Here is a 26,847-nt window from a genome sequence, read left to right as displayed (position 1 = left end):
GCCATCAGGCTGGGATTTTGTGTCCCTCCCAGTAGATCCACACGTGGAGACCCAGGCAGGGAGGCCTGCCTTCAAGCAATGACACAGTAGTGATAGCTCCTCGTCTCCCCAGCTATCTTCCAACCCAGGACAGATGCAGGCATGGACTCATGGTCCCAGGGTGTTTGGGGAGAGCCAGAGGGATGGCTGCCCAAGTGTGTAAGATTTAGAAGTGATCCTTCATCTTTTCTTACTTGACTAGCTCAGCACAGAAACCTAGAACAGTAGTGAGGGAGAGCAGCTGAAGGCCAGACGAAGCCAAGCTGCATTTTTATCTTCAAAAATACTTTTTTAATTTGCATTTGGCTTTGGAATACAGGCACTAATCCCTTTTTGGAAAGATTAACTTTCCCCACTTGTCCTCTTAAGCTTTTTGAATGAACGTGACTTCTTTGGGCAGGGATCGGCCAGATGGGCAGGGCAAGAAGTGGGGGGCGAACAAGCCGGGTGCTGTCAGGGGAGACCCATGGGAGATTAGCTCCTTCCAAGAATGTTCAGCAAGCACTGGATAAGCACACACTGGGCTTGTGCATCAAGAAGAAACCTCCAGAAGGTTCTTCAGAAACGCCTCTTGAATTTAGAGCTGTGGCCATTGAGTAACTATTGGAACAAAGATCAAATTCTGGTTGAAAAAGGCAGAAAAAAGAGCACTCTGCAGCCAGGAGGGTGCAGGGCAGTGTAACACAGGACCGAAATTGAGGCAACTCAGGTCTCCTGGAATAAAAATTGGCGTGCCTAGAAGCAGATTTTAAGGGTGGTTGCTCTTCAGAATGTCTTTCATCATATCATCTGATCATCATATAACACCTGGGCAGCAACAGCATTAAAATGGGTGATATCAAAGGGAACTTTCCTGAAGCATTTATTTCCAGTTCAAAAAAAAAGCTTTATCTGTTGTTTGTTATAAATTTACATTTTCTTATCTTCCAGATGACTATAATTGCAAAGTAGAGCTTGCTTTGACATCTGATGGCAGGATGACAGTATGCTACCACCCTTCTATGGATATTCCACATGAACACACACAACCAATCCCTCAACCAGATCCTGTGCACAATAATTAAGAAACACATGATCAGGTGCTAAAGAAAAAGGTGAACGTCTTGAGCAAGGAACCAGCAAAATGTTCTTTACTACTAAGCATCGTTGATATCCTCATGGACAGTATCACAGATATGGTAAGAATCTGAATTCTCCAAAAGATAGATGATATTGAGATTCTTGGGAGAATCAAAGAAAAATGTTTTCAGGTATCTCATTTACCATTTGAGAAAATGCAATCTGATATAATCACTAATATGTTATATAGTAAAATAATAAAAATAAAATGTCTTTTCATATGTTAAAAAGAAAAGAAAAAGGCAGGAGAGTCTGGACAGAGGCATGGGGGTGCTCAGTGGGGCCAGGGAAGGGTTTCTATTACACACTTCAAGTAAAAAAAAAAAAAAAGTGCATTTACATCAAGAGCACTAGATCCTTCCCAGTGCCGGTAGCTATTTCATAAGCATCAAGAGACAACCCTCTCAGGGGTTGGCTGCTGGTCCTCCCATGCTGAACTGCCCCTAGGCCATCTCCTCTCTCCTGGTCTCCATGCTGCGCTGGCTCAGTGGCACTTCACCCCTTAGCATCAGCCTAGCCAGCAACCTCCCAGCTCTTCGTGTGTGGGCCGAATTGTGTCCCCTTTGGATTCATTTCTGGAAGTCCTAGCGCCTACTTCCTCAGAATGTGACTGTTTGGAGACAGGGTTTGTTTTTTGTGTTTTTTGGGTTTTTTTGCCTAGTTCTGGTGATGGAACCCAGGGCCTTACACATGTTAGATGAACACATTACCACTGAGCTTCAACTTGTAGGGTTGCCTTCAGGAGGTAATTAAGTTAAAGGGAGGTGATTAGAGTAGGCCCTGATCCAACATGAGTGGTGTTCTTATAAGAAGAGATTAGGACCCAAACATACACACAGAGAAGACCATGTGAAGACCCTGGGAAGCACGGCCATCTCCAAGCCTCAGAAGAAGCCACACTCTATGGACGCCCTGATCTTGGTCTCTTAGCCTCCACATGTGTGAGATTATAGGTTTCTATTGTTCAGTTGCCCTGTCTGAGGCACTTTGTTATGACTGAGGCCACATGGGAAGGGGTGGCCTGAAGAAAGAAGACATATGAAGGGGGTGGAGACAAACAGAGCCCAGGGGCAGGTCTGGGCATGGAAGGAAGACCAGCAGGAAAGGCAAAGCAGGGATTACAGAGAGACAAATCAACCTGCCAGATAGAGGACAGCCACGGAGGGGTGAGCCACTCGCTTCACCCCAGACATCCTGATATACTGTCCCTGCATTCCACTGGGGGTCAAATCTGTAACTGCCAGGAACATGAAGGAACAGCCAAGAGCACACCAGACCCATTTCGTAAGACGTGGAACACAAGCATAGTTCTGTTTGTTCTCTGACAATGTAAACATCATACATTTTTATTAACAGGGGAAATAAAAAGTGAAGAATTCACATGAGGCTCTCTAAGGAGAATCCCATCACTGACATGTCCAGGGAACCTGGCCTTCACCAGCCTGTTAGCCAGGCCGGCCGAGGGAGCGTGATGTCCATCAGATGCCTTCCCAGGTATATGGCCCCACCCAGGGCCACATTAGGACTTTCCTGGACCCTGGTCACTTTGGCCTTCATGGACCCCTTTCTCCATCAAAATATTTAGAACTGTGTTAGTTTAAAAGTAAATTGCTAATATTGTATATTAAAACATTTTTTTGCAACCAAAAGTCTTTCTTCCTTCTGATTGTAATGACATGGAAATGTTCCCATGGGCTGTATAAGCTGTGGGCGGGCACTGAGCCTTCTGGGTTTGTGGGTGCATTAACCATGGTCATGCCATGAGGCGTGGAGCCCAGAGGCCACACGGGCTGGAGGGAGGAGGCAGCCTGGGAGACAGCAAACTGAGGAAATGGGGCTCCAGCCCCTGGAAGATGGGCACCCAGACTTAGTTCTTAGCAGAAGAGGACAGGGAATAAGGCATGGGGGACAAGACCAGGACCTAGTTACTGGTGGTAAGTTGGTGGCCCCAGCAAGAAGGAACTGGAGGGAGGGCAAGTGGGGCTCCCAGGGGAGGAGGCTCCAAGCTGCCTCTCTTAACTGTTCAGCTCGGGCTCTCTCACTCCCCTTCACGAGGGCAAGGCTGTCCCAAAGCCTGGGCGCTAATGGAAAGATGGGGTCAAGTGCCAGGGGTGGGAGGTGGCCTGGGCCAGCAGTGCTCCGTCCCCAGGAGGCAAACCCGCAGAGCTGTGGGTCCATTTTCTCCCACCCCCAGCAGAGTACAGACCCGTGGACGACTCAGTTTCTTCTGACTGATCCTTTGCCACCAGGTTTGTGGCCTCAGCACCATGGACCTGAACAGCCCCCACTTTGAACCCTCCCCCGATGTCACAGCAATTTCTGGCAGCAGGTGGTGCCCTGGCGCTGGAAGTGGAAGGTCTGCTGGGCCGGGTGTGGTAGAAACAGGTGGAACACCGGTGGGGGAGGGAAGAGCTGGAGGGCTTGGCAGCGGGAATCTACCCCGGACACCCACAGCCACCAACAGGGGCGGCCTGGGTCTGGAAAGAGAGTGCCCAGAAGAAAAGTCCAGTTGAAAAAAACAAATCAAATGTTAAAAATAACTCATCACCCTCTTACCCCCCCACCCCCACCTCTGCAAAGCCCTTTCCTGCCTGGTGACCTCCCTCCCCAGACTGGGTGCTTCCTCCCAACCCACTGACCCCATTTCCACCCGGGAATCCACACGTTCAGGACATGAGTTACAGGGAGACAGCTGTCTTCCTCTCCCAGGCACAGCGATCCTGGGGTGTCCCTTCCTACTTTAAAAATACACTTGGGGGGAGGGGGAGGCTGTGATCTAGCCTCAGGATGGCCAAGGCTGCCTCCCAACCCCCACCCGGGAAGCCCACTCGGTGGTCTTATTTTTAATTCAAACAAATACAGCCCTTTCAACGGCTGAGGACAAACATAAGATGAGAATAGTCAGGGACAGATGTTGAAGAGAAACAAAGGGCACATGTGTAGGAAGCACAGAGCAAAGACAAGCAGAACAAATATTGCAACAGCCTTACTGTACACAAGGCAAAGTTTCTAACAGTGCCTGTCCTTGGATAAGCACCGGGCGTGCGGCGTGAGCTTTGATATCAAGTTAAGGAGTTACAAAAATCAGCTGTGTCCTGGAAAGTGGCAGGACAGAAGGAGGAATTGGAGTTAGCGGCTCCCATCTAAGGCCTGGACCCAGTCGCCGGTCCTTCCCCAACCTCTTTACAACTTACACAGATGGAAACTGAAGCCCAAAGAAATTAAATAACTTGCTCAGGGTCACACACACACACACACACACACACACACACACACACACACACGTGAACAACAACAAAATAAATCTGGAACACAAGACTCAGACTGGTTCCCGGTCCAGTGTGCTATCTTTAGTGGCTGGTTGAACTATTCAATCAACCAATAATTGCTGAGCGCCTCTGTGCATTAGTCTTCTGACCTTGGTCTCCAAGGCGGTTCCTCAAGTGTTTGGTTCTTATCATCTTCCACCAAAACCTCACATCTCAGCGAGCTCCTCAGGGTCTTCTCCAGGCAACTCCCTGTCTGGCCTGAAAGCTGTTCCTTTGCTGTGCTTTGGCAATTTCTCTCCAGACCTCCCTTCTGAAGGCTCTCAAGAGGAACAGAGAGCAGGCAACAGCAACCTGGCCCCAACAGCCCCTCTCCAGGGAACTGGGGGCTGGGAAGACACAAATATGACAGCTGCATGCAAAATGGGCCCAGGATTAAATGATTCCTGCAAATAGTTTGATACGTCTTTGGATCATTCTTGATCATAACTTTTCATCTGTCACATCATTTAAATGTTCTAACAACCCTCTTTGGTGGATACAGGTTTTATCCCCATTTTACAGGTGAGAAATGGAGCCTTATGAGTAGAATACGGGAGAAGTGAGAAATCTGCCGTATGGAAAAATTCCAAAGAATAAATGTGAGTGCTCCTTCCTCCAAGAGGTGCTGTATAATTTCCCTGCCCTGGAGCAGAGCTGGACAACTGACTGCCTTCTCAGGGAAGCATGTGGAAAGGAAGAAAAGTAACTCTATGGAGGAGAAAGCTGGTAGCCATCACCTTACCCACCTAATCAAGGTCAACCCTGCCGTGACAAGCCGCATTGGTACCATGCACCTCTCACAGAATGTGATTAGGACATTTCACCTCTGTGGTTCTCAGCCCCCAAATCCATAACCCTGAGCATGAGAAAATAACACAGTCAAGAGACATTCTATACAACATCTGCCCAGTACTCCTCAAAGTGTCAGAAGTCATGAGAAAACAGAAGGATGGAGACCCAGTCACAGATGGGAAACAGGCTAAAAAGCATCATGGTATCTTTGATTGGATTATGAAACCAAAGAAGGACATTAGTGGAAAAACAGTGACACCTGAATCAAGTCTGTAGGTTATTGATAACCATACCAATGCAACTCCATAGTTTTAATAAACATTCACCTTCAAAAGAAGAGAACTTGCCTTCTATAGACCCATGTGTTGGCAGAAAAGACACAGAGTTCTCCATGACATGTCCCTTTCTTCAGGGAACCAACCAACTGGTGGTCTTAGCCAGACTCCCCGTGTCTCCCAAGCAAGGTGCAGAGGTACCCACAGGAGACAGGGAGAGCCTGGCATTTAAAGATCCTCCCATTTTGGGGCTGGGGCTGGGGCTCAGTGGTAGAGCACTTGCTTTGTAGGTGTGAGGTCCTGGGTTGGATCCTCAGCACCACATAAAAATAAATGAACAAATAAAGATAAAAAAAAAAATCCTCCCATCTTGCTTTCTGTAGTCTTGTTAGTCTCTGAGAAAAATGGAGAATCACTCAAATTAAAAAAAAAAAAAAAACCTAATTTGTTTAGTTAGTATAAATAATCCAACATATTGAGTTAGTCCAAATAATTAAATCCTTTATTCAATGAGAAAACTTCATGGCTCCTATCTGTATCCATGTTTAAATCGATCTGCTTCTCTAAGCTAAGAAGTGCTATTTCTGCTTTTTAGTAGGAATACCGTGTAAGCAGTCTTCCCTGCAGACTTAGGTTCCTAATTTAGGTTTGTCATGGGAAGGAGTCAGTGGCAGGTTAGGTGTCACAAAATGGGGCAGAAACATGGGTAGAGCATGGCCACCAGGACTGAGAGACCACAGTAAAGCTCCCAGAGAAGGGCTGAGGCTTCCTCCTCCTGGCTGCAGAGAGGAGCATGGAGAAGGGTTGAAAAGTGAGACTTCTTCCAGGATCAGGCAGACTGAGAGCAGGGCTGTATCTAGGACCCCAGGGAGAATATGGGTGTGCCCACCAGGGAGGGTTCCCTAGTTTACACACTATCTGTGAAATCCCTCAGCTGGAGACTAGCCTGCTTAGCCATGCTGCAGGGTATGAACAGAAGGCTGCTGAGTCTCTAAGGAGGCCTGGGAAGCCCTCCATGGGGGTGCAGGTGGGGACCCCCAGCAGTATGTGGGACTGCAACATAAAATCAGTGGTCAGTGTGGGTGCCTGGCCCTGCATGGACCTTGGGGAAGGACATGCCTGCAGACATAACTACAGGCATAAAGACTGTCTGCTGAAGGCTCCGGGGGAGTGACTCAGGGGAAGGCTCCTGGAAGGGAAGAGGCCAGGAGAGCATGGCTGAGTGGACTTTGGCTTTGCTCTGAATGAGACGAGGATCATTAGGAAGTTTCGAGCACGGAACAGACATGATTTGATGATACTTTTTTATGGTATTATTTCTGGTTGCTATGTTGAGAATGGACAGTGAGGATATGATGGTTATTTCATGTCAACTTGGCTGGACTATGTACCCAGATCTGAAGTCAAACATTATTCTGGATGTTTCTATGACGGTGTTTTGGGATAAGATTAACAGTAAAGCAGTAGATTTGGAGTAAAGAGATTGTCTTTCATAATGTGAGTGTGTCTCACCAAGCAGTTGAAGGTCTGTATAGAACAAAAGACTTATCTCCCTCCCCAAGCAATGTCAACTCTCCCAGGGTCTGCTGCCCAGAGGCCTTCAGAGTAAAGTGCAGCATCCATTCTTCTCTGGCTTCTTTCATGATTAAAAGAACCAATTCCTTAAAATAAATCTCTATAACCTATTGGTTGTTTTTCTGGAGAACTCTAATAGAGAGGGCAAGTTCAGATGCAGGAAAACCTATCCAGAGGTTTCTGGCTGAGGCTATACGTTGTAATAAGATGGAAGATGATGGAAACAAATACATCATTCAGGTCCAGAGAGATAAAGAATGTCTCTTTCAGCTGGGTGTGGTGGTGCATGCCTGTAATCCCAGTGAGTCAGGAGGCTAGGGCAGAAGAATCACAAGTTCAAGGTCAGCCTAAGCAACGAAGCAAGACCCTGTCTCAAAAAATAAAAGGGGTAGGTAGTTCAGTTGTAGAGTGGCCCTGGGTTGAATCCCTGGTTAAACAAACAAACAAATAAAAAAGTCTCTTTCCAGAAAACATTACAAAACTTTATTGGCTCTGATTTACTCCTTTGCCATTCCCAAACCATTCAGTATAATCATGGGAGTGAGTCACTGGGTAGTGCAGATGTGGATCATATATTCTTAGGCTACCAAGCAGGATCAGACCCCATGGACAAAAAAATAAATAACTAAATAAAGGGTCTTCCTGAAGATCTGTTACCAGAAGTAAAGTACATGGATATTGAATAGGTATAACACAACCTGTGCCAACCAGGAAGGCAAGACCAATGTGTTTGAATTGGGCTGAGTTCCATGATTTGCTCAATAGTTATTTTATTTTGCCTGATGGTAATTTACTTTTCCTCATGGCCTGGTGGGAGTTGGGGGCTGGGAGCAGTGGCAATTACACCCCACAGGCTCAGCAGGTAGACCACATTTAGGCTGGGAAGAAATACTCTGAACGCCTGATCACCTCCAGCATGACTGTCCATGGCCTCTTCATCCCTGGAAGATCATGCCTGCCCCTTCTCCAATCTCAAGGGGGCTCTGCTTCTCCCCTTCATTTGGGGCTGGCTTTGGGGCTCACCTTGTCCAATAAAATGTGGCTTTGCCAGTTCAGGGTCTGGGCTTCTCTTTCATGTTCTCTGAGGAAGCCAGCCACCATGCTGGGTTACACAGAACATCCAGGGGAGACAAAGGACACATAGAGAGTCATTGAGGCACCAGATGCGTGAAGAATGCTTTCTTGGATCTGCCAGCCAATATGTAAGTGCAGATGAATGAGGGGCCCCAGCGGATACCACATGGAGTGGGAGAGTAGCCAGCTGAATCCTGGTCCACAGAACTGTAAGAAATAATATTAAAACATGTGGCTTTTTTTTTTTTTTTTTTTTTGTACTAGGGATTGAATCCAGGGGCACTGAGCCACATCCCCAGTCCTTTTTATTTTTTATCTTGAGATATGGTCTCCCTAAGTTGCTTAGGGCCTGGCTAAAGTTGCTAAGACTGGCTTTGAACTTGTGATCCTTCTGCCTCAAACTATGGAGCCCCTGGGATCACAGGTGTGCACCATGTTGCCCAGCGAAAATGTGTGACTATTTTAAACTGCCAAGTTTTGGAGGAAGGTTTATGCAGCAATAGATGGCAGAAATACCTTCTTATTTGAACGATGCATTTCTCCTTAAACGGTTGGAGACCCTTGTCTGCTGGAGTCACTAAGTTCCCAGGATTATGCATTGCCTCCCACTTCCCTTGTGTCTCATTGAGCAGGAGGACTTGGCCCTAAGCTCTCCCCCATTCAGAGGGGCAGTCATTTGTGACTCCCACTCATACAGCCTACAGAGGGACAGGGCTCAGACTGGAGCCCCAGTTCCAGAGTCCCCTCCCCCTGTACATTAAAACAGACCCCTTTCCTGGGTCCATGCACACACCAAACCTAGGACAGTCAGATGGGATTCTCCCCAGACACCCACTAAGTCCATTGCTCTCTCCTCAGGTGCACACACCCTGGTGAGCATTTGTAGTTTCTCAAGGGCACATGTTGGTCTCTGTCTTCCTCAGCCCCCTCCCCCCCAACAAAACTGCCACTCAGGTAAAAGAATTGGGGAGAAGCTGGATGTGCCACCAACTCTACTTGAGCTCCAGGCAGCAGGGAGGCAGAGTTACAAGAGACTGAAATGTATTTTATTTTCATACCTTAACTTTCTATTATAAAAAATTTCAAATATACATGAAAGTAGGTGAAAATAAAGTCTCATGTATCTTCATCCACTTTCAATAATTATCAATATTCTGACATTTTTGTTTCATCTACCACATTTTTTTAAAAGATTGTTTAAAAAGAAACCCCAGTTTCATCTCATGTTACCTATAAACACTTCAAAATGTGGGAATTGAAATGTAGAATCACTGAATTTGGGGGTTAAGTCAACTTCAGAAGTCCTCCTGTGTTTCAATAGGCTAGCCCAGGATAGGTCTGCAGCAGGGCCCACTCTGGGAGGCCCAACCAGGGGGACATGGGAAGCACAGAGAATGCAGGGCTAACTCTGCCTGGAGCTGGGGAAATGCTCCCTGCTCTGAATGGTGTAGTCCTTCTAGGGCCCAATAAGGGTTCATCTGAAGGATCCTCCTGTTTCCTTTCCTCCAACTTCCCCCTCACCTGCCACCATTGAATCTACACCCACGCCCATGTGATTAAGGGATTTTCACTTGCATTTGACAAGCAAGGCAAAATATGCTCAGAGAGGATCAGTGATTTGCTCAGGGTTACCCAGCTAGTGAAGGCAGAAGCAGAACCCCTCCTGCCCCCACTACCAAGTTGTGTTAGCTAGAAAGCCAGGCCCTCAGGACTGCACCCCAGCTGGCCCTGATAGCCTCTTCTCAGTTTATCCTGAACTAGGGGACAGTCCATACTCTGTGTTCTTCCTGAGGTAAACAGAGGAGGGCAGGCTCAGTGGTTTCTCCCGGGGCTAGCGGCAAACGTTGCTTTTGAAAAGTGGCTTTGGGGGAGGCTAACCTTCCTCTGAGAGAGAAGTTCTAGGAAGTGTGTTAAATGAGAGGGATAAAGTTTTATTGGGGCTTCAAAGCCCTCCTCAAACGCGCCCTGCAGGCACTCCCCTCCCCCACCAGAGCCATTGTATCGCTGTCCTTTGATGTTGGAGGGGCCCAATCCATCTCTTTCATATCACTACAAAGGAGCCTCCTAATTACTTTGTTTAGACAGCCTTTTCTCCAAATATTAAACATTTGGTCTTCCCAGGCCCCCCAAGCACTTAACATCATCTAGCTTGTTGCAAAACCTACTTTCCCCACACTGGTTGGCCTCCCTGGGCAGATCTGGACCCGTCGCCACACATTCCTCTCCCCGCCCCAGCAGGCAGCTCTCTGGACACAGCCCTTCCTCTGGCAAGAAGGCTGGACCTCGGGCTGCATCCTCCACCTCAGCCCTGCTGGGAGCCTCTGGGAAAGCTTCAGGGAAACCCAGGGCTAGGGGCACTTGTGGCAGGCCAAGGGGTAGCTTTGTGGCAGACCCAGCACCTGGACCAGGTCATCTGTGGGCTGCCAGTGGTGAGGACCCTTCCTGTTTTCAGACCAGAGACCGCCTTGAGGGGTGGCGTCTCGTACTCAGGGCTCCCACAGGCTCTGTCCTCCTTCACTTTCTTCCCAGAGCAGGTCCCTTCTGGAGCCCATCTGCCCTGCCACCCCTCCCCAGGTCGAGAAGTGGGCTAATACCGTCTCCACAGCTATTGATGTCCCCCTCCTGATCCCTCTCCCTTCCCCACCTGATGTCACCTGGTACCACCTGTGCTGTGATTCTCTCTGCCACCCGACCCACCCTGCTGTCCCTCTCCATGTCGTAGGCTGATTCCCCACCGACTTTGTGGCTTGGGGCTGCTCCTTCAAAGTCTCTCCTGAGTCCTCATGGCTCTCATTGCTGTAGCTGAGCAGGAGCCAGCCTCCCACTCCCAGTGACATGGGGGGCAGGGAAGTTTCAAAGGGACTTTGAGCAGTTCTTTGCTTCCTTCCATCCCTCCCTTCCTCCCTCCCTCACTTCTTGCTTTCCTTCTTCTCCCTCTTTCTTTCTTCCTTCTTTCAACCATTTATAATGAAAAAATCTCAAATGTTTTCAAGAGTAGAAATCACAAATCCCCACATACTTGTCACCTAGCTCCAAAAATGATCAACCTGAGGCGTCTTGCTTCATCTAAAGCCCCTCACCAGCCCCCTCCCCCAACACGGGAGCGTATGAAGTGAGTTCCAGATGGCACGGCCAAGTCTGTAAGCACTTCAGTATCTTATCTCTAAAAGATAGGGCTTTTAGGAAAATGTAGTCACATATCACATTTAAAAACAGAAACAATAGTTTCTTAATGTATGAAGTATCTAGTTAGTGTTCAGATTTCCCAAGTGGTTTTATAATTGACCTTTTTGTAGCTGGCTCATTTGGATCAGGACATTGAATACAGAGAATTGAAGGGGGTGGGTGGGTGACCCATTTTGGTGTGGGGTAGTGGGTAGTGACTAGGCAAGACATGATTGCCATCTGTTGACATTCATTGGCCCTACTGCAGATAGCAGGGTCTCCCAATGTTTTATTAGCCGCTTCTGAATTCCTCAGCAAGCCATTGCTCTAAAATTGTTTCCTGGTCAGAAATATCATCTCAGGTTCAAAGTGGTGTCCATTTTCCCAGGCAGTCGTGACTGCACTCCAGCCCAACAGTCAGCCAGGAGTCCTTACTGTTCTGTACTGAAGTCCACTGACTTCTTTGGTCACACTATTTGCAACCCCCTACAATTCAACAGTCTTCCTCAGGCAGTTGATCTTGGTGCTAGAGTCAGCATGTGATTGACACATAGTCCATTAAATATGTGCTAGTAAATAAAGAGGAAGTCTTCAGCTCATCATTAAAAAAAAAAAAAAAAAAAAACTTGTTGCTTCCTTGGTTTGTTTTCTTTAGGAGGGTTACAAGTGCCTACTATGTACCATGTATCTCTGAATTCCTCAGTGAATTCTCACAACCATCATGTAAGCTAGCAAAATTATTATTCCCATTCCACAGAAGAGGACATTGAAGCTCAGAGTGCTTGATTGGCCAATTCTCACAGCTGCTAAGTCACAGGTCCCTTCTCCAGCCTGCCCCACCATCAGTGAAGAGCCATCTGCGCCATTTGGTTCTGGCTGGAAAGGTCTAGAAAATGTTAGTAAGGAGTAAGATGGCTCCTGCTTCCCAGGTGCAGGAAAGAGTTACTTTCAGTATTTCTACTCAAGTCTTAGGGCAACCACCCCCTCTCCATCTAACCTTTCTCCCCCAGCCCAGTTGTCTGCTGGCATCCCCAACCCCTGGTGGCCCAGCAGGCACTTCAAAGCTTCCTGTTTAATTGTGCCTTTCCTGTGCCTCCTTAGGGAGTAAAGCAAGCAGATGAAGCACTTGTTTCCCTGGAAGATAGTGCAGGATGGCACAAGTCCATCTTGGGCATTGCCTGTGCCTGTGGGCCGGTTGCCCGGGCGTGGATGAGGCAGGATACATCCAGGTGCTAGGCCTGTTTACCTGGTTTCCTCCAATTTCCTGCTCCTCCCTCTCCGCTCCTGGACAGAAGGTCAGCAGTCCTTGGGGAAGAATAGTTCCTTTGTGTTTTCTTTCCTTTCTTCCTGTGCCTAATTAGGAATTATGCTTGGGAATCAAACTAATTAATCTCTGCCAGTTCGGGGTGAGATCAAGCTCCTGGCACTATCAGTGTCGATCAATAACTCACTGCTGAAAGAATCTGAAAAACACGCCCGCTCCTTTCAGCACAGGCTTTAATGAGAATGAAGTGGGCATCCAGGTGGTACTGTGGGGCTTCTAGCCTGGTGGGGGTGGTGTCTGGAAGAAAAAAGGTGATCCTCTGGGGCACCTGCTGCCCATTGCCTCCTGGGTGGGTGTGGTCCCCACATGGCAGGCCCTCGTAGTCAGGGGTTGGAGTTTCTTGGGCTGCTTGGGAACAGTATCCCCTACTTTGAGCTGCAAATGTGGTTGCTGGGAATACGTAGAAGACAGAGAAAAACCATCATGGCAGATGCCAGGCGCCATTTCAGGGTAAGGTGATCCCTCCTGCCTGCTAACCAGAGGCCCTGACACAGCCTGCTCCCAGCCCTGGACTTCCACATAGGTCCAGTGAATCTGATTGTCCATGAGAAAATCCACAGCCCAGAGTTGGGCCAGGAAATGTGGAGCAAAATAGCTCACAGGGCTGTATGGACAGGGCGAGGAAAGCTCTCACCCCGAGAGCAGGAGAAAGGAGGTCTGGTTAGATCTTCTAGAATATTCCTGCTGTCTCTTGGGTTATTTAGGCTAGATATTCAGGGATACAGTGATCGTCCTAGCCTCCAGAAAGAAAGACAAAGTTTTTTTTCCCTAAAGAAACTATCAAGAACAGTGATAAAAGGCTCTAGGATTGAGGGAAAAAGGATGGTTTTAAGACCTTGGGAAGCCCTATCCTATATCATAAAAATACACCTAAACATTTTAATTAAAAAATAAAAAATGTGTATATATGTTGCATATAACATGTTTGAAATATGCACATATTGTAAAATGGTTCAGCTGAACAAATTACATATGTATTACCTTATATAGTTATTTTTGTTTTTTTTGTGGTGAGAGTACTTAAAATCTACTAGCAATTTCCAAGAATACAACACACTGTTAATAACTACAGTCACAGTGTTGTACAATAGATCTGACGAACTTTTTTCCCCCTCTCTGAGATTTTGTACCCTTTAACCAGCATATCTCCTATCCCCACCCCAGTCCCTGGTAACCACTCTTTTACTTCCTGTGTCTTTGAGTTCAACTTTTATAGATTGTGCATATCACGTGGTATTTGTCTTACTGGGCCTGGCTTATTTCCCTTAACATGACACCCCCCGGGTTTGTTCATGTTGTCACAAATAACAGGATTTTCTTCATTTAAAAGACTGAATAATATTTCATTGTATATGTGTCACTTTTTCTTTATCCATTCTTCTGTTGATGGACATTTTAAGTTGATTCCATCTCTTGGCTATTGTGAATCATGCTGCCATGAACGTGGGTGTGCAGACATCTTTTAACACACGATTTCATTTTCTTTATATAGATAACCATGAGCGGGGATTGCTGGATTATACTATCTATCTGTCTATCTATCTATTTATCTATCATCTATGTATCTCTTCTTTTGGTGCTAAGGATCAAACCCAGGCCCTTGCACATGGTAAGCATGCACCACCACTGAGTTACAGCCCCAGCCTCTTTCCTCTTTAAAAAGCAGAGTCTCATTATTGTTGCCCAGACTGGCTTTGAACTTCTGAGTTTGAGCAATCCTACTGCCTAAGCTCCCTGAGTAACTTGGGCTACAGGCCCTTACCACCATGCCCAGTTTTAAGTTTTTAAGTTTTTGAGGCAAGTCCATACTGTTTTCCATAATGGCTGTATTAATCTACATTTCCACAAACAGTGCAAAAGTGTTCCTTTTTCTCTAAATACTCGCCAATACATTTTGTCTTTTGGATACTAGCTATTCAGGTGTGAGGTGATATCTCTTTGTGGTTTTAATTGTTTATCCCTGATGAGTAGTGTTGTCTGGACACTTTCCAAGTACCTGATGGCCATCTGTATTTCATCTTTTGAGAAGTGTCCATTCAGATCTTGTTTTCTTGCTGCTACATTCCTTATGTAGTGTGCATACTAACCCTTATCAGATGTATGGTTTGCAAATATTTTATCCCATTCTGGAGGTTGTCTGTTTACTATGTTGATTATTTTCTTTGCTGTGAGAGTTTTATAGTTTGATATATTTGTTTTTCCTTTGGCTACTTAAGTGTTTCATCCACTTCAAGTTAATTTTTGTCTATGAAGTGAGATGAAGGTTTATGCATGTGAATATCTAATTCCCATCTCCATTTATTAAAGACTGTTCTTTTCCCATTGTGTTCCTTGCACTTTGTCAAAAGTCAATTAACTGTAAATGTGTGGATTTGCTTCTGGTCTCTCTATCTGTTCCACTGGTCTATGTGTCTGTTTTTATACCAGTACCATGCTTTTTTTTTTTAATAGCTTTATTTTATTTATTATTTTATGTGGTGCCAAGAATTGAACCCAGTGTCTTACATTTGCTAGGCAAGTAAGTGCTCTACCACTGGACCATAACCCCAGACCACCATGCTTTTTGATTACTATATCTTTATAGAATATTTTAAAGTCTGGTAATGTGATGCCTTCAGCATTTTTTTTTTTTTTTCCACACAAAATGGCTTCGGCTATTTGGGATCTTTTGTGATCACATTCAGATTTTAGGATCATTTTTTCTATTTTTTAAAAAATTGTCATTGGAATTTTGATAGGGATTGCATTGACTCTATTGGTTTGGTTAGGTTGTTAGTTAGCTTTCCATTGCTGTGACAAGATACCTGAGATACCTTAAAAGTAGGAAAGATTTATTCTGGCTCATAGTTTCAGAGGTTTTGGTCCATAGTTAGCCCAGTTACTTTTGGTCCTGTGGTGGGATAGCACAGCATGGTAGCAGGAGCATGTGGAAGAGGAAGATACCTACCTGATGGCAACCAGAAAGCAAAAAGAGAAGGTGGTCCTACTACCTTCTTTAAGGGCACATCCCCAATAACCAACTTCCTCCAAGTAGGCCCCACTCACTCATGTTTCTGCCACCTCCCAACCGTGCCATCAGCTGGGACCAGGCCTTTAACATATGGACTTCAGAAGACATTTAAGATCAAATCATTACTGGTAGTGTGAACTTTTTTTTTTTTTTTTTTAAACAATATTTGTTCTCCCAATCCATGAACTTGGGATATATTCCCATTCACTGTTTCTTCAATTTCTTTAATTGATGTTTTGTGATTTTTAGCATATACATATTTCACCTTCTTGATTAATATTTTACATTTTGTAGCTGTAAACATAGTAATTTTCTTGATTTTTCAGATAATTTGTTGTTAATGTATATATAGAAATACTACTAATTTTTTGTAGATCGATTTTGTATCCTGCAACTTTTCTGAATGTTAGTTGTTTTTTGGTAGAGTCATTAGTGTTTTCTACACAAGAGTATTGCCTGCAAATGGGGACAATATAACTTTTTTTCACGAGGGATGCCTTTCTTTGCTCTGTCTAGGACTTCCAGTACCATGATGAATGCAAGTAGTGGGAGTGGACATCATTGTCTTGTTTCTGATATTAGAGGAAAAACTTTCAGCTTTTCACCATGGATTATGTTAGATGTGGGAATTGAACCCAGGGTGCTTTACCACTGAGTTATATCCCCAGCCTTTAAATTTTTGAGATAGAGTCTTGCTAAATTGCTAAGGTTGGCTTTGAACTTGCAGTCCTCCTGCCTCAGCCTTCTGAGTCACTGGGATTACAAGCATGTGCCATAATGCCCACTTCATATATGGTTTTTATTGTGTTGAGTACATTTCTTCTATACCTAATTTAGTTTAGCTCAATCTGTTAAAATAAGCTCAAGTCCTATATTAAATAGTAACTTTACTATAAACAATTTTATATGAATTTTGTAATTATTTTCCAAATTAATTTTGTAGTTTTTTTTGTCTTTGGTACCATAATATTTTTTCACGTTGCAAACATTTTCATAGACTTTGGAGGACTTGGGCATCGTGCTTGCCATGCCTAAGGTCAAAATGACTTGAGTTTCTGAAAGACGTTAGCTGGGGACCTCTCCAGGGGAGCATTGACCCTCAAAAGTGAGAATGGAGACCTTCAGCAGGCAGGACCCCGCCATCAATTCAGAGGGATTCGAGGTCAAAGGGAGAGGAAAAAAACCCTTCTTCAGTGTCTTATGACAATTATTGATTAGAGGGAAAGAAAAATAACACAGGGAAATTTTTTTTCTATGCATATGCTCAATATAGTGCAGAAGAGCCGCTGGGGCTGGTGCAGTCACAGGAAAACACCCCTAAATGATGAGGACTTTGTGGACTTCCTAAGTCTAAGATCATCACAAAGATGCTGAGGACAATTCCCGGCAGGCAGGGAGTCACTGTGTCCTAAGAGAACACCAGAAAACTAAACACAGCACCTATAGAGGGGTTGTACCCTGACTGCATATGTTCACAGCAGAGACCAGGGATGAGGAATGGATTTCATTCTTTCAGACAGTATGTGTAGGTTTCCTTGACTGTGGAATGCCAGAAGGAAAAGAACCTCAATTTTTGGAGCACTCACCAACCTGCTGAGGTCTATTTAATTCCAAAGGACTTTAGAAGAAGTGTCTTTGGTTTTGTTTTGCTAGTTTTGTAGGAAGTAGCAGTGAGGTACTGCTGGAAATTATGAAGATGCATCTCTGAGGCTTCCCTTCAAGTATAACCCATGGGTAAATGTACTGAGCTGTCAGTCTCTGGCTGCAGCACCTTGCTGCCATGTTCTAACAGGCCTCAGTCTCCCCAAGTCTCTTTCGACCAATGCCTGACCAAACCAGGAACATTGGTACCATGCCATAACTACTCAACACAAGACTTCTTAACGGGCAATATTTGTGCTGGTCCCTTCTGCCGCCTGCAACTGGACTTCCCCAGGCCTTTTTCAGAGCTGCTGGCTGTTTGAGACTCTACCTAGTCCTCTTCTCCCCTATTCTTTTTTAGAGACATCAGACCTACATCATGGTCCCTGCCTACTCCCATTTCTTCTCCCTTTTTGTTCTCATGGTACTTCTAATAATCCTTTGTTCTTCAAACTCCATCTTAGAATCAGCCTCCAGAGAACCCAAACTGAGAAGAGCTGTTAACAGCATGACTGGCTCTTTTTTTTTTTTTTTTTTTTTTTTGGTACCAGGATCACAGGCATGTGCTTTCTTTTGAAACACGGTTCAATATGAGTGTTTGTGTGCTCATACATATCTTTTTTTTTTTTTTTTAAAGAAACACATTTTAATATTTTCTAATCATTTACCATATATATCCACTTAAAATGAAGCCATGGGAGGTCACTGAAAGAAATGTAATGTTTCATCAGATTGCTATAAAAGAACATCATCCACTCCTATGAAGAGTGGTTGACATTTTCTGGGAATTTACCCTTTACCTCTATACGGTGGCCAAAGAGGAATCATCCCAGGAGCTGGTTATAATACTATTTATTTAAAAAATATTTATCATTTATTGAGTACTTATTATATGACAGGTATCATGGTAAGAGCTTTCCATACATTGTTTCATTCAGTACTTAAACAAGTCTTGTAAGTATCTCCATTTTTCAGATAAGGAAATGGAGTTAATTAGATGTTGAATCTGGATTTGAATCAAGGACTGTTTGATGCCAAAACCAACACTTTCAACTTCTAACACACACACACACACACACACACACACACACACACACACACAGCCCTCTCATGATATTTATTTAAAATCTGAGTTTTCAGGGAAGAAAAAAGTATGAGCTAGAAGAAACATGAATGGAAACAAATAGAGGAAAATAAAGCCAGAATAGTTAGGTCTAGACATCTGTAAAAAGAAAGAAGAGAAAGTAAATGCATGGAGGTTTGTATGACAAGTTGTGTTTTGATCTGTTCTAATTCTGTGCTCTTGGAGATGTGACCTTTCTGAGCCTTAGTTTTTACAAATTTATAAACGAGGTGGTTGTACTAGATGATCTCCAGATTTAATTTCAGCTCTAACATTGTATATTTTCTTTTTGGGTGGAGCTTTTTAGTTTATCATTTTGTGTAAAATCAAACCAAAAAAGTTTGTTTTTACTGAATCCCACAATATAAAGTAAAATCCTCTGCTGGGCCCCCAAAGTGAAAAGCACATTCAAAATTCAGAGAACCAATCTTAACAGGTCAGATACCATCCTTGGGCTGCTTAAGCAAAGGCCCTCTACAAAGTCACTATCTCTGGTTCTTGATTGACATGAAGTTCTCCTAGATAATCACTAGGATTTTTTTTTTTTTTTTGGTGGGGGGTGGTGGTGCTAAAAACTAGAACATGAGAAATGTAAAAGTGCCTTAAGGGATATTAACTTGAGAAGCCTCACTCCTGTCCTTCCATTGTCTTCATTTCCCTCCACATCTACAAGAGCAGATTTTCTTTAGCTACTAACTGCTGTTTGTCCAACCTTTAGATAAAGGCTAAAGGTCACTCTCAGTAGAAAGTATAAGAGAAATGCACAACCTGGAGAAGCTACGAGCTAGATATCACTCTAGTTCTTCCAGTCCACTGATGTCTTACTGTTGTTTCTCAGAAAAACGCAGATTATGCAGACAGGAAAAGCACATAAGCCTTTCTGGGAAAGATGAGATAGAGAAAAGAAAGCAATACATTATTATGTGGGGAAAAGGAATGTAAAAAACTCACTAGTTTACTATGTTAAAAAAAAGATGGCACATTTATTGCTACATAAATGTTATATACATATTGTGTTTTCTGTTACAGTGACAGAAAAAATTTTGAACTTCTTGCTGCTGGTTGAAAAGGTTTATCAATAATACCTTGAATTTGACACAGGATACAAATCTGCAATAAACCAACAATGGAAACTGGAGAACAAGATGAGAAGCAATTCATCTCGAACAAGTAGCTCTTACAATACTCCATAGGTACTACACGGTATGCTAGAATCCTACTATGGTCTTAAAATGCTATTGTAAATTTCTGATATTAATGAACAGGTTATGGTAAATAACCCTACATTTTTACTACCTAATATAATAAAATAAAGTAAGAAACTTTTTACTGAAAACTTTCGATTTCAAAAATCTAGAAAGAGTAATATTTAGAATTCAAGAAATTTTCTTACAAGATTATTGTATAAAAGACTAGCTACAGTGAAAAATAAGCCAAATGTTTTTTTCTTTCTATTTTATGAAGGAAAGCTTCTGGGCATACTGCAAAGTCTAATATAGCGAAAAAGACAACAAGCTCCGAAGAAAAAAGGCCAGGCAGTGGCATATGTTCACTCACACATCATAAGCAACAACTTCTGTTTAGCTGATTAACACTGAAATGAAGAACAAGGCCACAGATAGATTCTGATGTAATTGGAGAATATATGCAAATTAAGGTAACCAAAAAGTCCACCAAGTTCACAAATAGCTGATTTGTTAGGAATCATCCTGATTGGAGGATCTGCAGTTCTGTCTTACTTGTTTTTGTTCTTTCAAATTAACAGAAATCTTTAAGTTACATAGTGATTTGGGATCTCTCTTCTGTCTGCTGATTGCCATTGTTGATACTGGCTATAAGGAATTACTAAGCCAAGACAACCTTGTTTAGCATGTTTTTCTCTCCCAGGGTGGTTGTGGTGGAAGACAGATTTCGTGGAAGTTCAGCGTGATGACTATGACTTTAAAAACAACTCCTAAGGGTTAGAGACAGAGGGTGCCTTAGTGCACAGTATTACAAAGGGCTGACACATACTGGTTTAATGCTAATCTGGCTCCTCTTCTTGGGATGGGGGCAGATGGTTTGCAGTTGATTAAATCACCCTCTGAATTCCTCCCCACTGACCAGCCATCCAAGTGACAGAGAAATAAAGGCTCGGATAAGGAAACATGGGTGACCATTGCTCTTGTATTCCATTAGGTAATTAGCCTCAGAGTGGTGTGTTCATTTATCACACTACCTGCCTTGGCGACTACTGGGTTTTGTTTTGTTCACCATAATCACAGCCTGAAAAATCATCTTTGTATTTTAAACGTATCTTGTGCTTACTTACAGCTAACACTTTACAAGTACTATATTATGTAGTACTTACTGCTTGGAAAACAAAGCAATTTCTAAAAAGTAGATTCTTCCCTTGTAATTTACACTTCTTGCTATTATTACAAGCTTTACTATGAAACCTAGAAGCTTGAAAAGTCTTGGTTATTATTAGAAATAAAGCAATGTTTACTTGGGGGGAAAACCTAGGGGGTGAAATTTCCCCTTTTAAAATCTTAGCAAGGCTATGGTCACAGATAGTCTCTGCTTAAGATGGATGTGCAGAGCACACAGGGCTGCATGGAGAATTCCGGACTGTGACCATAAACTACTCAGATTCAAAGATCAAGTATAACACCCACGAAGAGAAAATAAAAATGAATGAAAAAATGAGAGCGAGAGAAATGCTATATCAAGTAATATTTTCCTATTTCATGGAAAACACTATTCATATGGCAAAAGGATAGGAGAGGGCAACAAAAGACTTTTCCCTTCCTTTTTAAGACACTAACAGGTATGCCGGGAATGCTAAGGGCCAATGGTTGTCACTGCTTTGTTCTCTGCACGTGAACAGCTTTAACAAATGCTGGCATCAGCTGAGTATACATCAGCTTTCCACATTTAACTTTTTCCCTTTATATGTAGACCTTACAGTTCCATAACAATAAATAAAATTTGTAGTTACAATGCATTTGTCAATTCAGTTTAGGCACAAGGCAACTTCCACGGTGAGTGGAGAGATCGAGACAGTCTCTGATTGTGCAGAAGCGACATGCTGCTTGCAACAAAATGATATGCTGCAAACATCTCTTGGGCTGACGTTCTATCCGATGAGCTTCCTATTTTCACTTCTGATGGAAGTGTTCACCAGTTGCTTTGATCATAGGATTACATTTGAGTTTCTTGCTTCAAGTGTTTTGTTTTATCTTCTCCCTCCTGTCAGGTTTGTGTCTTCAGATAATCTGAGTTGTCCAAGTCCTTATGAGGAGAGGTCACCTTCTATCTAGCCTACTGATAACTCTGGAACTGTGGCAGGGAGAGAACAAGTACTAGTGAGTACATAGTTGTTAAAAATAAACACCATCCTCTTAAAACAAGTCAGTATTCTTTACTTACAGAAATGTTTGCACTACACTAGTAGTCTGGTAACTGACTTACAAATGAGCTTCGTTCTTATAGGTTATCAGTCTCACCCCCACACCTACTACCTTATCTGAGAAGGCTATCTTCCAAGAGCCTCAATGGAGGCACTGTTTTCCTCTATTCATATATACTTATGATAGATTTTAATTTATAATAAAGGCATTGTAAGAGATGAGCAACAATATTATAACAGTATACTAAAATGAAGATTTGTGTTTTGGGGCCATTGTTAAATAAAAGTTTGAAAATAAGCATTGCAATACTGAGATGGTGGATCTGATAATCAAGATGGCTACTATGTGACTAACAGGCAAGGAGCAAGCAGTGTAGATACTGGGGAGAAAGAGATGATTCACATCTTGGGCAGGACAGAGTGAGATTTTATTATATTATGTAGAATGGCACACAATTTAAAATTTATAAATTGTTTATTTCTAAAGTTTTCCATTAAGTATTTCTGAACCACAGTTAACTGGGTAACTAAAATCACATCGAGTGAAACCTAAAATAAAAGGAGCTACTTTATTTAAACCACTTATGATGGAACTAGTTGAGGAAGAATATTAATTTTCACTTCCTTCCTAAACAATAAGCACAGTACTATTAATTGACACAGTTATGCTCCAGGATAGAGAACTAAGGGATTCAAAGCTATTTGGCTTTATATTGGTGGCAAATTCTTGTGTATGTGTGTATGTGTATTTTGAGATGGGGTCTTACTGTGTTGTTCAAGATGCCTCCTGAGTAGTTGGTTAGGCATGTTGCCATGTCTGACATCCTTTTATTTATATGTGTGTGTGTGTGTGTGTGTGTGTGTGTGTGTATGAATTTTGTTACCAGGGATGGAACTCAGGGGCACTCGACCACTGAGCCACATCCCCAGCTCTATTTTGTATTTTATTTAGAGACAGGGTCTCACTGAGTTGCTCAATGTCTCACTGCTGCTGAGGCTGGTTTTGAACTTGAGATCCTCCTGCCTCAGCCTCCTGAGCTGCTGGGATTATAGGCATGCGTCATCGTGCCCAGCTCTTATATTTTTATAACCAGACACTCTGTGGTCATTTCTTAGTCATTCTGATTATAGTAGCAGTTTTCTTGCTGCCAAATCTTTTGCTGGTTTTAATCTGTTCTCCAGTTTTACAAAGAACTGAAGATTAACAGGTTAACATGTAAAACCAGATAGTAGCAACATAAGACATATTCTAAGAACAGCCTATAAAATCAATGGAATAAAGTGTATTGATAGCATGTCTCATAATCTTGAAGCCTTTTGAAATTTATTTTAAAATTTTAATTAAGTAAAAGAATATCCACATTATGGAAAAGGATAAGGGTAGAAGATATGAAAGCAAAATGAAACACAGAAGTAGTAAGAGATCAGGAAGTCAACAAGGAAAAGAGAAATGAGATAGGGAGACAGAGTTAAGGGGTAAAGCTAGTGGGAGACTGGGTAAGAAAAAAATAAAATAAAATAGGTACAACAAAACTGAATAGACACAAGAAAAAATAAAACCCAGGGTCTGAGATAAAACCGAGTGTGAATGTCAAGTGTTCTTTTACATAGCCTAGTGGTGGGTACTGGGATTTGAGCATATGAAGTTACCTCTCCTCACTTTTCTTTGAAATGATCTATCAATTTAGGAATTACTTTTCACTGAGAAATAGTGATATGCTTTTATTTTAAAACATCAAAGCTTATTTATGAAATAAGAGAACTTAACTTTTTCATAGTATTTTATATTTTTCACAGAATATAAAATAATGGCTTGGCTTTTAGAGGATCTGCAAATTAACAAACTCTTGCCTAAAGTCTCTTTGTCATGAAAATCTATTGGACTACTGATATTTTTTGTGGGGGAAGCGGTTTGGCGTTTTCTCCAGTATGCCAATGTTACTATTACAATTGACTTAACTCATATATTGGCTCTTCCTCCCTTTTTCCCAAAATGAAAATTTCAATTGTAATGTAGTTTGATCCCAGTAGTGTTGGCTAGCACCAAATCCTTCAGAAAAAGGTGAGTTACTGACTAGTATTTGCAGTTTAGTAAATATTCAATTAAATTCCAGACTTTCAGCTCAAAACGATAAAGCCAGAAAGCAGACCAAATGAATATATTTTTTCCTATTTTACTTTTCTACCATCTGCTTTTTACTGTTTTAAATCTGTTGATTTAAAATACTGCTTAAGGCAGCATATAAAAATTATGTTAGAAGCTCTATTGCTTTTTTTTTTTTAGGTGTAGATGGACACAATACACCTTTATTTATTTTTATCTGGTGCTAAGGATCGAACCCAGTGCCTCATGCATGCTAAGCAAGTACTCTACCACTGTGCCACAATTCCAGCCAGTAGTTCTATTCTTACTCTATACTACTAGATAAAATGCTACTGCTGCAAATATTTAATTACAGTCTACTAATTTGAGCTTTCTAAATATTAACCTTACAACTTAGATACCAATGTGACTGTATTGTATGGTTAAAAAAAAAAAAATCACAAAGATGTGTTTAGTCCATGAAGGGAAGACAAAAAATAACAAGTCTTTCAGGTTGGGGATGGAGCTCAGTAGTAGAGCACTTGCCTAGTATGTGTGAGACCTGAGTTTGATACCCAGAATCCCGGGTGGGGTGGGCAGAAAGAATAGTCTTTCCACAAATAAAACTCCACTAGAGAGAAGAGTATTCTGGTTGTATCATGTAACATCTTCACATTCACTGACAGATTCTAGAGGTATTAAATGATGTGCTTACAAGGGGAAGGAAGGTGTGTATTACAAACTTGTATTACTGAGCCAAATGGAAGTAAGCAGTAACTCTTTCATGTGTAGAAAATTCATGACAAAGACATGGATGATTAGCAGAAAACTGCTTGCTGATAAAGTCAAGCATTTCTGAATAGAAGAATAAGGAGTATGAGTGGGAACAAAAATACCTTCTGATGAATGAGTCACTGCATTATTTTCTACTAGGATCACAACAATATTCATGAGAGGAATGAGTACACAAGATGACTTGGAACAGAATATCCAACATTTCTTTCTTTTAAAAAATTTTTTTCTTTTCTTTTTTTTTTTTTAGTTATAGATGGACACAATATCTTTATTTTATTTATTTATTTTTATGTGGTGCTGAGGATTGAACCCAGTGCTTTATACTTGCTAGGCAAGCGCTCTACCACTGAGTCACAACTCCAGCCCCCAACATTTCTTAATAAATTATAGGACACTGTAAAACTTAGAAGAGAATAATATAAAATGCCACTGGCTCTCTAATTAGATAAGAGAAAGGCAAACTGCTGTACTCTATACTCTAAATTATATATGACCTTTGCAAAGGCCAATGCCCAACAGAAAACTTTGTTCAAAGATTTTAACCCAATCTAAGATGCATCTTAAGTGATTTCTTTGTACTTTTTTTCTCAAAGCTGTACTCACCTGGCTGATGTTTACATATGACCCATAGGGTTGGTAGATTCACTAAGCCCAGGATGGGTTCCTGGCAGCGTGGTTGGCGGCTCTGCCGATACGGCAGAAACTTTTTCTTCTTCCCTTCTCTTAAGGCAGGCTGCTTTGGGGTTCAAGTTCCTCTCTAAAACAAGAGGAAAGAACTGTTATCATTATGGCCATCCCATACTAAATGCCATTACACAGAGGTAGCCACAGTGTGCTCCCACCGAAGTTCAGCATTAAATGAATCACCAGATTCAAATTCTTAGTGACCATTTGTGTTTTCTTCATTTTCTGCTTTTGATTTAGTCTTTTAGGGTTTGATTTGATCTAAATCATCATGCTACTCTTCACTTTTTGGCAAGTGTTGTTATTAGTTGACCAAGTCTCCTCAGAGTCCTCATTAGACATGGCACAATGAATTGATATGAAAGCTGAAATCAACTATGTACTCAGAGAGAGACATCTGTGCCTTATCTAGACCTTTACCAGTATAGAAAATGATAAAATAAGAGATAGTACATTTCTAACTTAAGAGAAAGAGAAATCAATGCACACCCTATTTTTCTGCTTTTATATGTAGAAGATGACTGAGTAATTCTTTCTATTGCTAGCTGTCATTCAATGGTGGTGAAATCCTTACCACCTAAGATAGCAAAGAAGCCTGGATGGAACCCCTGATGTGGGCATTTTCTTCTTCTCCCCCGCCCTCATTCTCTTTCTCCCTCCTTTCCTTTTTATTTTGAGACAGGGTCTTACTTAGTTGCTTAGGGTCTCGCTAAGTTGCTAGGCTGGTTTTTAACTTTCAATCCATCTGCCTCAGCCTCCCAAGCTGCTGGGATTATAGGCATGTGTTACTGTGCCTAGAAATGTACGCATTTTCAAAAGAGGTTAAGAAATTGGGTTTTACCAAAAGAATAAAATTTTAAAGCACATGATATCTAGCCCATAACTACTACTGATATAGTCCTTCTTTGTTATGCATATTTTTATAAACTGATTAAAAATGCTCTAAAATAATATAAAGAGCTTATATATTTATTTATTTACTGTGGTACTAGGAATGGAACCCAGGTGTTCTACCACTAAGCTACCTTCCCAGTTCTTTTTATTTTGAGACAGGTTCTTGCTAAGTTGCTGAGTCTAGCCTCGAACTTGGAATCCTCTTGCCTCAGCCTCCTAGTTGTTAGGATTACAGGTGTGTGTTACTGTGCCCAGCTCTTTCTGTTTACTTTTTTCTGAGGAGGTGGGGATCAAACCCAAGGCTTTGTGCATGGTAAGATGTGCTCTATCACAGAGTTACACTCCTGCCCAAGAGCTTTTTTGACAAGTAACTGTACCTCTGATCAATAAGAAGAGTTTTGTCTTTGTTATGTGTCATGGCCCTGTGGAGGTGACAGTCTCATATCATGACCAGAGAGACCGAGAGAAGTTAAATTTACAGGTAAAAATCTAAGGGGAAAAAGTGAGATTTAAAATTTTTTTCATGTGAGAGAGGCTCACATTTCCCCTATAATG

The 26,847-nt window shown here is 42.4% G+C and overlaps 1 protein-coding gene and 1 pseudogene across 12 annotated transcripts in view; one reads left to right on the top strand and one right to left on the bottom strand.

The window, feature by feature from the left end:
* Positions 1 to 450: 450 nt before the first annotated feature.
* On the top strand, positions 451 to 1,249 carry LOC143394763 (large ribosomal subunit protein mL42 pseudogene; annotated as a pseudogene).
* Positions 1,250 to 18,173: 16,924 nt separating this feature from the next.
* Tcf12 (transcription factor 12) overlaps positions 18,174 to 26,847 on the bottom strand; it is a 351,984-nt gene continuing 343,310 nt past the window's right edge. For all 12 annotated transcript variants that reach the window (XM_076850834.2, XM_076850837.2, XM_076850836.2 and 9 more), the window contains 2 exons: positions 25,318 to 25,471; positions 18,174 to 21,766 (listed from right to left, as the gene is read on the bottom strand). In XM_076850834.2, the coding sequence (XP_076706949.1) occupies positions 25,329 to 25,471 (143 nt within the window). In that variant the 3' untranslated portion in view covers positions 18,174 to 21,766; positions 25,318 to 25,328. The remainder of the gene's footprint in view (positions 21,767 to 25,317; positions 25,472 to 26,847) is intronic.

Source organism: Callospermophilus lateralis, chromosome 3 (assembly GCF_048772815.1).
Source record: "Callospermophilus lateralis isolate mCalLat2 chromosome 3, mCalLat2.hap1, whole genome shotgun sequence".
Taxonomy (NCBI): Eukaryota; Metazoa; Chordata; class Mammalia; order Rodentia; family Sciuridae; genus Callospermophilus; species Callospermophilus lateralis.
Note: the sequence above shows the minus strand (reverse complement) of the source record. Positions and strands in the feature narration are given on the sequence as shown.